The sequence below is a fragment of the Chrysochloris asiatica genome, unplaced genomic scaffold (genome assembly GCF_000296735.1).
Source record: "Chrysochloris asiatica unplaced genomic scaffold, ChrAsi1.0 scaffold00037, whole genome shotgun sequence".
Lineage (NCBI taxonomy): Eukaryota > Metazoa > Chordata > Mammalia > Afrosoricida > Chrysochloridae > Chrysochloris > Chrysochloris asiatica.
The window spans coordinates 4,130,597-4,142,406 of NW_006408555.1; the positions used below are offsets into that span (position 1 = coordinate 4,130,597).

General features: G+C 46.9%; 1 protein-coding gene across 1 annotated transcript in view; it reads right to left on the reverse strand.

The window, feature by feature from the left end:
• The window catches only part of KIAA0513 (KIAA0513 ortholog), a 25,850-nt gene that overhangs the window by 5,396 nt on the left and 8,644 nt on the right, over window positions 1-11,810 (reverse strand). The window contains exons 4-9 of the mRNA XM_006860283.1: window positions 7,190-7,260; window positions 5,357-5,564; window positions 4,088-4,128; window positions 3,641-3,719; window positions 1,459-1,536; window positions 424-453 (exon numbers count right to left, since the gene is read on the reverse strand). Of these exons, the coding sequence (XP_006860345.1) occupies window positions 424-453; window positions 1,459-1,536; window positions 3,641-3,719; window positions 4,088-4,128; window positions 5,357-5,564; window positions 7,190-7,260 (507 nt within the window). The remainder of the gene's footprint in view (window positions 1-423; window positions 454-1,458; window positions 1,537-3,640; window positions 3,720-4,087; window positions 4,129-5,356; window positions 5,565-7,189; window positions 7,261-11,810) is intronic.

Here is an 11,810-nt window from a genome sequence, read left to right on the forward strand (position 1 = left end):
CACTGTGGCTCCCCCTCCCCCATCACTGTGGCTCCCCCTCCCTCATCACTGTGGCTCCCCCATTCCCCTGGCTCCCCCCTGACTGAGTATAGATTACAGAGGCTGAGGTGTGGCAACAAGGACTCCTGGAGGGGTAGGAGGGTGGGAGGGGCTAGATGAGGCCCTGACTCACTCAAACCTGAAACAGACCCTCCACTGTCACTCTTGCCCCAGAGGTGCCCTGAGTGTCCTGTGAGATCTCTGGGAGTCATCTGTGGTTTCTATTTCCAGGTGCCCCAGCCTTGGGGTGTGCCCACCCTGCTGTCACCATCAGATGCACGGAATGCCCAGGCTCAGGCTCCCTCGAGCTACCCCACCCTCTGTGGCCCTCAAGTGACCCCACAGCACGGTAACATGGGACAAAGTCACGGGGACACCACACACCTCTTCTCCTCCTCCTCTCCAGCCTTCCCTCTGGAGCGGCAGCAGAAACAGGTAAACAGAGAACAGGTCAAAGTCATGCAAGATATGTGGATGGAAAAGAGAACAGTGAAAGGGCCAGGACCCCTGGGCAGGGGAGACAGAGGGAGGCCAGAGTCAGCAGGAAATTCATTGGCTAGAGGCGGGAGCATCACACAAGAGCAACCCTGGGGCCTGGAAGCCTAGAAGCATTTCTGGATGTTTCTTTACATCCCAAAGGGCACAGTTCCCACCCTCAGTCCTCATCGGTCCCCACCCCACCTCCAATGAAAGCATTCACTTAGACACTCACTCCTAGGGTCCTTATATTTTCTCTCCTGCTGGGGAAGGCAGGAGAGTTGAAGGAATCTCCTGTGTTGGAGGAGGGGCTTCGTTTTATTAATGGGGAAACTCTGCGAAGTTCCAAAACTCTTTAAAGTCACACGGCAGGTGGGACTAAGGACGGGACCCAGTCTGGTTGTCCCCTACCCTGGGGGTTGCTACCCCCTTGCAGTGGGCAATATCTCACCTTGCCACAGCCAGAGAGAGTGCCCATGGGCATCAAGGGCAAGTCCCTACCTGCTACCATGTGCTTTTTGGAGAGGACTTATGAAAGGGTGTTTGTACATGGCCAGATGCCCCCCAGCAAGGCTGAAGGGAGCATTTCCACTGGGACAGCAACGTCCTTCTCCCCTACCTGGTCCTGCTCTGCTTCAGGGGCCGCCTCATACAGAGAGTAAGCAGTAGGCAGGGGCAGGGAGGCTCTGGTGGCATTTTCCAGGAGGGTCAGGCCAAGTCATGCCAGTGGCCAGGGCAGAAAGCGTTCATGCAGGTGATTCCCCCACCCACCCACCCAACTGTGTTCTCCCAGGACCCTCAGGCAGCCTGCAGGGCGTTGGGCCTAGAAGGGGCTGAAGGAAAACAGGTACACATCGACTCAGCTGTTGAGCTGTTTCCTCTTCAGAAACAGGAAAGCAGAGCCACTCTCGGGTCCTCTTGCTGCACTGGGCTCCTACCTACCTGGTAGTGGGAGACCGCTTTCTCCTCTCACAGTGGACAGCATCAAAAAAGGCGGCATTCCAGAACCTCAGGGTGTGCCTGCAGACAGGGGCAAGAAGGACACAGGTCTCAGGCCCGCATCTGCATGAACTTGTCAGCCAGTGAGCAGGCAGCTACACCCTAAATCCAGGAGGCTTCCTTGGGCTACAAGCCCAGAGTCAGTACCTGCACCTGCACCTCTCCCTTAGTTGAAGAGGCAAAAAGCAGCGGGAGGATGAGGGGGGGAGCTGGTAAACCCGGGGACCCTCAAGAGGATGCTTTCCACATCTCTGTCTGTCCATCAAGGCTCACTGCAGGAGACCTGCTTATTCAGAACAGAGCCTGCCAACCACAACTGGGACTGGCAGAGACAAACCCTGGGCACAGAGAACAAACAAGTTTCCAAGGACACACAAGTAAGCAAATGTCTTCTTAAAGACCAGAGGGTGGCAAACCTCAGCCTGCGGGCCCAATCTGGCACATGGTGTAACTGTGAAGAACATTTCCCTGAGACAGTCAGGCACGTTCATTTACACACTGTTGGTGGCTGCTTTGGGTCGACTGCAGCAGAGCTGAGCAGCTATGACAGAGGCCATATGACCCACCAACTCTAAGATTTCTACTTCCTGGCTCTTGACAAAAAGTACACCGGCCCCTCTTCTAGGTGCAAAGACAAAGGTTGGAGAAGCCAGCTAAATGGCTAGTCACTCAAGTGGGGCTGGTCTCCCTTCTCTGCTTCAAGTGGAATTTGACTGCCTCCTTCTCAGTCTTCCTGGCCACTGGAAGCCCTTCACACAGCATCTCTGATATGGCTCAGGTCTATGACAGATGCACTGAGCCCTGTGAGGCAGGAACTGACATTGACAGGATACCCCTGTGCATCCTGGGTACTGGTCAACTACCTTCCTTGTGAGTAAGTCCAGGTTAAACTACAGTGGCAGGAGGCTCCGGAGCTGTGGAGACATTACAAACGACCACCTGCAGAGCAGGACGGTGCCCAGGGCTCCCTGACCACTGGTCTCACACTTCAGCCATGACTTTCGTTGATACATGCAGCAGTTGTATGAATGTCTGGGTTCGCCAGCGTTGCTCTGACAGAAATACCACAAAGTGAGTGGCTTTAACAAACGGGAATTTAGGGCACCAGTTCTTAGAGAAGGCGTTTTCTTTCTGTGAAGTCTGCAGGACGGGCCTGGTCTCTTTGGCTTATTTCCTGGTTCCTTGGCCGTCTCCAAGTGACTTGGGTATCAGCCTTCCCCCAACTCTATTTTTTTATTGCTTTAATCTCTTTAATATCTCAAAACACACCCTATACTAATTGTCCGTTTAATAAAACAAAAACAAACCATTCTGAAATGGCCTTATAACCACAGGTATTAGTGTTAAGTGCTGTCCAATCGGTTCCTACTCATAATGAGCCTGTATAAGATTTTTGAGGAGTAGTTAGTGGGTTTGAACCACCAACTTAAGCCGTACCAAACAGAAATTTATTTTCTCACAGTTTAAGAAACTAGAAATCCAAATTCAGGGTTCTGGCTCTAGGAGAAGTCTTTCCTTGTTGGTTCTGGGGTAAGATTCTTGTCTCTTCTGAGCTTCTGTTCGTGGGGGGGTCTTCTAGATTAGTGTGACTTCCCCCAGTTCTGTTTCTATTGCTTACCTGTCTAATCTCTTCATATCTCAAAAAGAGACTGGCTCAAGACACACTTTATACTAACCCCATGTCATCAACATGACAAAGAAAACCCATTCCGAGATGAGGTTATAGCCACAGGCATAAAGGTTAGGATTTACAACAGGTATTTTGGGGAGACACAATTCAATCCACACTACTGAGTTACATAACCTGAGGTCACATACTATAAAACTACTCTTTTAAAATGTGGAATTCAGTGGTTTTCAGTACATTCACAATGTTGTAGGATCCTCACCACTGTCTAATTCCAGAACATTCTCAAAACTCCAAAGAACTTCTATTAGAAATTACTCTTCAAACCCCACCCTGTGCAATGTTAATGATGAGTAGGAACCTAGACAGCACACAAGTGGGTGTGAATAACCTTCATTTTCATGGAAATCGAAAAGCTAGGAAGTGATCCCGAGGGGACATGGTTGCTGCCCTACAGGACAGGACAGGACAGGACAGGACAGGACAGGACAGGCTTACCAAATGGGCTGCTGCTTCAGGTGTGTGTACAGGTAGATCTTCTCCCCTTTCTTTTCCTCCTCTGGGCTACACACAGTCACTGTGAGAGGAAGGAGAAAGACTGAGGGAGGCTCTGACATGTACCTATGACCACAGCCACCTGGCAGTGATTTCTTCTTCCACAAATCAAAACTAATGTCATAAAAACATGTCACTAAAATGCCAAGCAGCCTCTGCCTCACAAATAGACATGGCGCTGCTCACTGATCATCCAATAGAGGCTTCTTCCAAAGACGGGAAGGACCCCAGTAACACAGGATTAGAGAAGTGGAAGAGAACACAGACCAGTGGAGTAGCAGGGAACTCAGGAAGCACTTCCCGCAGCCTCCTCATGCCCCAGGGAGGAGAGGAATCTCAATGGCACATGCTGACTGACTGGGGGGAGCCAGCAGAGGACTTCACACTTACCTGCCTTTTGCTGTCTCTCTTTGGGTTTGTTGTCATCTTCCCTGAGGAAAAGAAACCACAATGCTGACAAGTCTGACCCTCACCAATGAGCTCAAACTACATTTTCTCAAGTTCAAGAGAGCTATTTATATTTCTGAGATGGGATTGTGTCTTATGGGCCGTATGTACATTTAACATGGTTTTCCCAGAAAAAATCTGTATCAGATCAATGTGACATCTGCCAACTGCCAGAGTGTAGAATTTGAGAAGATGTGGTGTTTGGGCTTGTTTTTCTTTCTTGTAAGCATTTTGATCTTTGTTACGTGTACACATCAGTGGCGTGCATGACACTGACCATGCTGTGCAAACGTCTTCCATGCCGCTGGGTGCCACTGGCCTCTACAGGTATGCCTATTGTGGAAACTTCACAGAAGTGTCGTCACATATCTGGCTGCTCTCACTCAGCAGCAGGTTTAAAGACAGTTGGGCTTCTTTATGCCATTTGCTCTGAACCCAAACTGTGCAGCCCAGAGGAGACATAGTCAAGTCATTCAGCTTCAGGGACAGGACTCCGAGAGGCCCAGGGCCTTGTCCTGCTGACACCTCTCCCTTTCTTTGGGAAAGGTTTGGCTTCTATATATCCACCCAAAGAGGTTCCCTAAATTTCTGTCCAAAGCTGCCCTTCTGGGGAACAGAGACTCCCTCCCATTTCTTGATTCCAATAACACTAGCTCCCACCTCAGAATGGAGGCGGAAAGTGGACAGAGGTTTGTGATTTCCTTCCAGCAACTGACAGTTTCCATATGCTCCTCTAATATCAGTCCAAGAAAAACACAAGCACCACAGGGAACATCCCTGCCCATTACCATACAGAACAGGCATCCTGAATCCAGAGAGGACTCTGGGGGGGCAAACAGGCAAGCAGGGCTGGTGGCTGTGTCACTTGTGAATGGCTCTAGATCCCCATAGACTACAAAGGGGGACAGAGTCTCTACCCCACTCCAAACTCTCCTTGTCATTCACCCTGTGTGGGTTACAAAGGGGGACAGACTCTCTCCCTTCCTTGTCATTTACTATGTGTGGGTGACAAAGGGGGACAGACTGTCTACCCCACTCTACGCTCTCCTTGTCATTTACCCTGTGTGGGTGACAAAGGGGAACAGACTCTCTCCCTCACTCCACTAGTTCTCCTGTCACTTACTATACATGGGTTTCATCTGACTTCTCTCCATGTGTCATGGCAATGACATTTCCAACCGTAAGTCAGAGACAGACACAGGTACCACTTACTCGGTTCTCTTCACCATGGGTCCCTTCAGCTTGGTTTCCAGCCCCCCAAAGAAGCCCTTCATGTTCTCCGTCTTCACTGAGGTGTTCTTCAGGAGTCGCTCTGCAATGTCCTTCTTCTCTGCCAGCCAGCTGTTGGCAGATTTCAGGTAGGAGTCGATGCTCCCGGCTGGCTTCTCCTTGGACTCGGCAGGGAGCAGGTGTGGCTTACCTTGAGAGAAAGGGTAGTGTGTTTGCATAAAAGAAACAACAGATGGGATAATGGGAATGCTTGTTAGTGTGACAAAGCTGCTTTGGGGTAATAGGAAAATCTCCTTCCTAGATTCCACTAAACAAGACAGCAAGAAGCAAAAGACTCAATGGCTGCATATGAAATGAATGAGGGCTCGGGCTTCAGCCTTTGCTAAAAGCCATCACTGAGTACCTACTGTATACAAAGAAGAGGAGGGAGGAAAGAAGCAACAGGCAAGGATCCAGCCCTCGAGAAACATGGGGAAGGCGACCTGTGCCCAGGCAGCTAAAGCACAAAGGCAGGAGTGCTCGGTCATGAACTGGGGGCCATAGGGAGAGAGGAGCAAGAGGCTCCTTCCCTGTGCTGGGAAGATGGCTGGCAAACATGTGGACTGTGAAGGTGGACAGATTCTGGGCAGGAGGAGGCAGCACAGGAATGTCCCTTTCTTAGGGCACTGTATGTGACCTACAGGAACCAGGGTGGTGCCATGGGTAAATACTCTAACTGCTAACTGACAGCTCAGTGGTTTGAAGCCACCAGCCATTCCACTCCACAGGAGAAAGATAAGACAGTCTGCTTCCAGGAGGATGACAGCCTTGGAAACGCTACGAAGCAGATCTACTAGGTCCTATAGCATTACTGAGTCAGAGTACCGGACCTAAGGACCAAGTACCTTCAAGGGGTCAAGATGCCCTATGTGAGTCTAGGTGACAAATCTCTTCTACTGGTTGAAGCTGATTTGCACACACACCCTTCTTCAGTACGCAGTTATTGGTTCTCTGAGGAGGAGCCACAATTCATACGAGGGGCTTCCCCTTGGTCCAAGGCAGCCTAGGAGTGATGCACAAGAAAGGCCTGCCTGATGGTGGTATAGCCAGGGGCTCAAGCAGTCAGGTGGCCTGCAGAGTTGAGGGTGTGGAGAAGAAGGGCTGCTGGTAGGGAGACAAGAGGCACATGGGCCATGAAAGGGAGGAAGGGAAGCAGGAGCTCAGCATGGCCCCTCCCAGCTCTGGTCCCTGAACAGGCTCACAACTTTCTAGCCTGGTGGCCTAGAGGGGCCCAAGAGCTTAACATGGAGTCCTCAAGCTCCAATGCACCATAAGGTTCTGAGGAGGAGCCAGAGCAATCTCACAGCCTCAGCATAAAGATGACCCTGAGGTGTTAGCAAGGGCTTCGTCAGCACAATCCTAGGAACTCTTCCCAGCCGAAGACACTATATTGCTCCTCTCATGTGACCTCCACAGTCCCTGTGGACTGTCCATGCCTAAAACATGCAACTGGTATCCTGACATCCAGCAAGTCCCACCTCTACCATGAAAGGTCCTCCGTAAGGGGCTGATTCGCACATTTCCTAAGCTTGGTGATTTTCTTTGTCCCGTGGAAAGTCAACTTTTCAGCCCACAGATGGACCATGTCGTCTCCTCCCATTGTAGAGGCTTGGCTCTTTGCTCCTGCCCTCCCTAATTTCTATCTACTCTGTGTCTCAGGAAACTCCACAGGTATTGATTGCCTTTAGTTGAGAGGGAAGCTTTAGTTGACTCCACACTGTAAGTTGTTAAGTCTCAGGTTTCCAAGCTGCACCTCCACACAACTAAGCGTCTTACCAATGTGATAGTAGGTGAAACACATGGTCATGAGGTTCTTGGCGGGCCCAAAGTCGTCCATCTGGTGACACCTGAAATGAGAAGCAAGGCCAGCTGGCTAAAGAACCATTCCATCCAACCCCCTCAGTGTGAGCTAAATGAACAGGGCCAAAATGTGTTCAACAGACGTTAAAATGGGTATTTCCCTCCCAAGAGACAACAAAACCACCCTTCTTCTTCCAGTTAGTGAGTTATTCACAGATGCACAGATGAGGCCCCAGGTCTGACTCTGGACAGGCTCATCTTGTCATCATGTCCTCTGTCACTTTCAAAAGGAGCCTGGTGGTGCTGTGGGTTAAGTGCTGGGTTGCAAACCTCACTGTCAGTGGTTCAAACCCACCAGCCACTCCGAGAAAGAATGATGAGACTGCCTCCACACAACTTCAGTCTCAGGAACCCTATATGGGGTAACTATGCTCTGGAATGAACTCAGAAGCAGTGGGTTTGGCTGTTCACGTTCAAGGTGGAATAACTTAACATATAGGGCAGAACCTGTTCTAGATGTCTGGCCTCAATCTGTTCAACACCATCAGCTCCGTGTTACTGGCCCTCCATCACTTCTAAGGAATAAGCAGTGAATAACATGATAAACATGATAAACTCCACATCAGCATTCTCTGATTTAAGGAGCACAGGGGTCCCCTGAGAACATGCTAACATACAGATCATTGTCCGTGATTCAGAAGGTCTCAAGTGGGGCCTGGGAATTTGTATTTATTTTCATTTCTTCCTTCTGCTACTGCAGCTCCAGCAACCACTGCATTGTACGCCACCACTCACTTCTCCACCACTCATCTGTCAGTTTGTCCTACTATGAGGCTTGCGTGTTACTGTGATTCTGGAAGTCATGCCGAATTTTGGCAAAATTTTACTTGCATGTGCTATTTATGATATTGTTCAATGATTTCTGCATTCTTTTGGGTCACCTCTCTTTGGAATGGGCACAAATATGGAATCCTTTCAATGGGTTGGCCAGGTAGCTGTCTTCCAAGTTTCTTAGTATAGATGTGTGAATGCTTTCAGTGCATCAGTGTGTTGAAATATTGTAATTTGCAGTCGATCAATTCCTGAGCCATGTTTTTCACCAATGCCTTGAGTTCAGCTTGGGCTTCTTCCGTAAGTGTCATTGCTTCTGGATCATATGTTATCTCTTGAAATGCTGACTATCGGCCATCTATTTTTGGCAAAGTGATTCTGTGTACTTCTTCCATCTTGTTTGGGTGCTTTGTACATCATTCAGTATTTTGCCCACAGAATGTTTCAATGTTGCACATTGAGGGTTGAATTTTCTTTTCAGTTCTTTCAGCTTGAAAAATGCTGAGTGTGTTCTTCCTTTTCAGTTTTCTAACTTCAGATATTTGCACATTTTATTATAATACATGACTTTGTCTTCTCAAGCTGCCCTTTGAAACTTTATGTTCAATTCTTTTGCCTCCTCATTTCTTCCATTCACTTTAGCTTCTCTACACTCAAGAACAAGTTTCAGAGTCTTTTCTGGCATAGATTTTATCTTTTTTGTCTTTCCTGTCTTTGAAGGACCTTATTATACTTTCTCCATGAATAATGTTCTCGAGATGGCATCCCACAACTCTTCTGGTCTTCAGTAATTAATGTTTGAATGTTAAGATGGTCTCTAAATTCAGGTTGGATATATTCAAGATCATATTCTGGCTCTCACTAACATTTAAAATCTTTTCTGTTTCAGCCTGAACTTGTACAATTGATGATCTGTTCCACAATCAGCCCCTAGCCTTGTTTTGGCTGATAATACTGAGCTTCTCCACTGTCTTTTCTCACAGAGGTAGTCAATTTGATTCCTGTGTATTCCACCTGGTGAGTATCACATGTATAGTCAGTCACCTTTTCTGTTGTTGAAAAAAGGGATTTGCAATGAAAAAGTCATTGGTCTGACAAAATTATATCATGTGATCTCCAACATCATTTCTATCACCAAAGCTATATTTTCCAACCACCAATCACTGTGGCTCTATAGCATAAGCACTGGGCTGCTAACCACAAGATCAGTGGGAAAAAGATGAGGCTTTCTGCTCCTGAAAAGATTTACAGCCTTGGAAACCCTACGCACAGTCACTATGAATCCAAACTGACTTGATGGCACTTACCAACAACAAGAATCCTTTCTCTTGCTTTCCAAGTTTCACATTCCAGTTACCAGTAATTATCCATGCATCTTGATTGCATGTTTGATCAATTTCAGACTGAATATGTTGATAGAGATCTTTAATTTTATCATCACTGGTTTTAGTGGTTGAGCTGTACATTTGAACAATAGTGGTAGTAAGTGATCTTCCTTCTTGTTGGCTGAGTGCCATCACTGAGTTGGCTCCATCTCACAACAACCCTGTACAGGGTTCCCAAGGGTAATCAGGTGGGTTTGCACCATCCATCTTGCAGTTAGCAGTCCAATGTTTACCCTAAAGCATCATATCAGGACTCTGACATTCCTTGTAGGTAGATGGGTATTAACCTATCAGATAGCACTGTACTTCAAGAATGAGATTGAAAGGTTCTTTTTGACAATGAATACGTGATGCCATTCCTCTTAAACATGCTGCTTCTACCACATGATTAGCTCATTCAGAATTGGAGTACCAGTCCATTTCATCTCATTAATGCCTGGGATATCAATCTTTATGCATTCTATTTCATTTTTGATAGCTTCCAATTTTACTAGGTTCATTTTTTGTGCATTCCCCATATTCTAATTTTTACGGTATCTTTGCAGTTGCTTCTTCTCATTTTTAGTTGTGTCTCATCAATAAATAAAGGGCCTGAAAGTTCTGCTCCATTCATGTCACTATGTCAAATCTACTTCGAGGAGGCAGCTCTTCCCCAATCATATTTTGAGTGCTTTTCAACCTGAGAGGTTCATCTTTTGGCACTATATCTGATAATGTTTCAAAGTTATTCATAAGGTTTTCGGTGGCTAATTATTCAGACGTGAATTGCCTCTTCTTCTTCCTAGTCTGTCTTAGTCTGGAAGCTCTGCTGAAACCTGTCCATCATGGGTGAGCCTGCTTCTATTTAAACACCAGAAACATAGATTCTAGCACCATAGCAACACACAAGCCACCACAGTATGACAAACTGACAGGTGAGTGGTGGTGAGGTTCCACACACAGGGAGCTCAGAGTTTAAGGACTCGTTCAATCCCTGGCCTTTTCTTCTTGATGACAGTGAAATCCCCAAAAATCAATACTATAAAGGTCTCTCGGTCATTTGTGGACATGGTCAGGGCTGCATAAAGTTTAAGTCACCTACACACACAATGGGTTTCTGGTGTGGTGTTGTAGGATCAGCACTGGATTGTGAACCACAAGGTCTGCAGTTCAAACCCACCAGCTGCTCCTCGGAAACCCTATACAGGGTCTCTATAAGTCAGAACTAATTCGGTGGCACTTAACAACAACAACAAAAAAGCATACACTGGCATCTGAGGTCAAACAGGGTTGACTCCATTTTTGATACCTCACTATTGGCAGTGACATAGAACCTAATGAATACTGAGAAGCAGCTGGATTTGTTGGTATGTTCATTGCTAAGCAGGAATGAGTGACCTTCGGGGACACAAATCAAAAGTGAGGGCATTTGACTGTGTGGATCATAACAAAGTATGGATAACATTGAGAAGAATGAGATTTTCGGTCCAATTAATTATGCTCATGAGGAAGCTGTACATAGACCACGAGGCAATCATGTGAACAGAACAAAGGGGATACTGAATGATTTAAAATAAAAAAAAGATGTGCACCAGGGTTGTATTCTTTCACCATATTTAGTCGATCTGTATGCTGAGCAAATAATCCATCAAGATTGAAAGAAGACTCATCAACAACCTGAGACATGCAGATGACACAACCTTGTTCGCTAGAACCAAAGAACACTGAAGTACTTGATGAAAATCAAGAATACAGCCTTCAGTATGGATTGCACCTCCATGTACAGAAAACAGAAATCTTCATAACATCATGATTAACAGGAAAAAGATGGAAGCTGTCAAAGACTTCCTTTTGCTTGGATCCACAATCAACACACACAGAAGCAGCAGTCAAGAATTCAGACAACATACTGCACTGGGCAAAACTACTGCAAAAGACCTCTTCAGAGTGTGAAAAAGCAAAGCTGTCACTCTGAGGACTAAGGTATGCCTGACCCAAGCCATGGTATTTTCAATAGCCTCACTGCATGTGAAAGTTGGACAATGAAGAAGTGAAACCAGAGAAGAAGAACTGATGCATTTGAATTATAATGTTGGCAAAGAATAAAGACTATACCACGGGCTGCCAGAAGAATGAACAACTCTGTTTTGAAAGAAGTGTGGCTGGATGGTTCCTTGGATAGGACAAGGGGGAGACTACATCTCTTGTTCATGTTGTCAGGAAGGATCAGTCCCTGAAGAAAAACACTGTGTTTGGTAAAGTGGAGGGTCAGTAAAAACAAGGAAGACGCCCAGTGGAATGGATTGATGCAGTGGTAACAACAGCCAAGCATGACAATAATTGTGATGGTGGCACAGGGCTGGCAGCGTTTGGTTCTGTTGTTCAGAGGACTGGCAATGTTT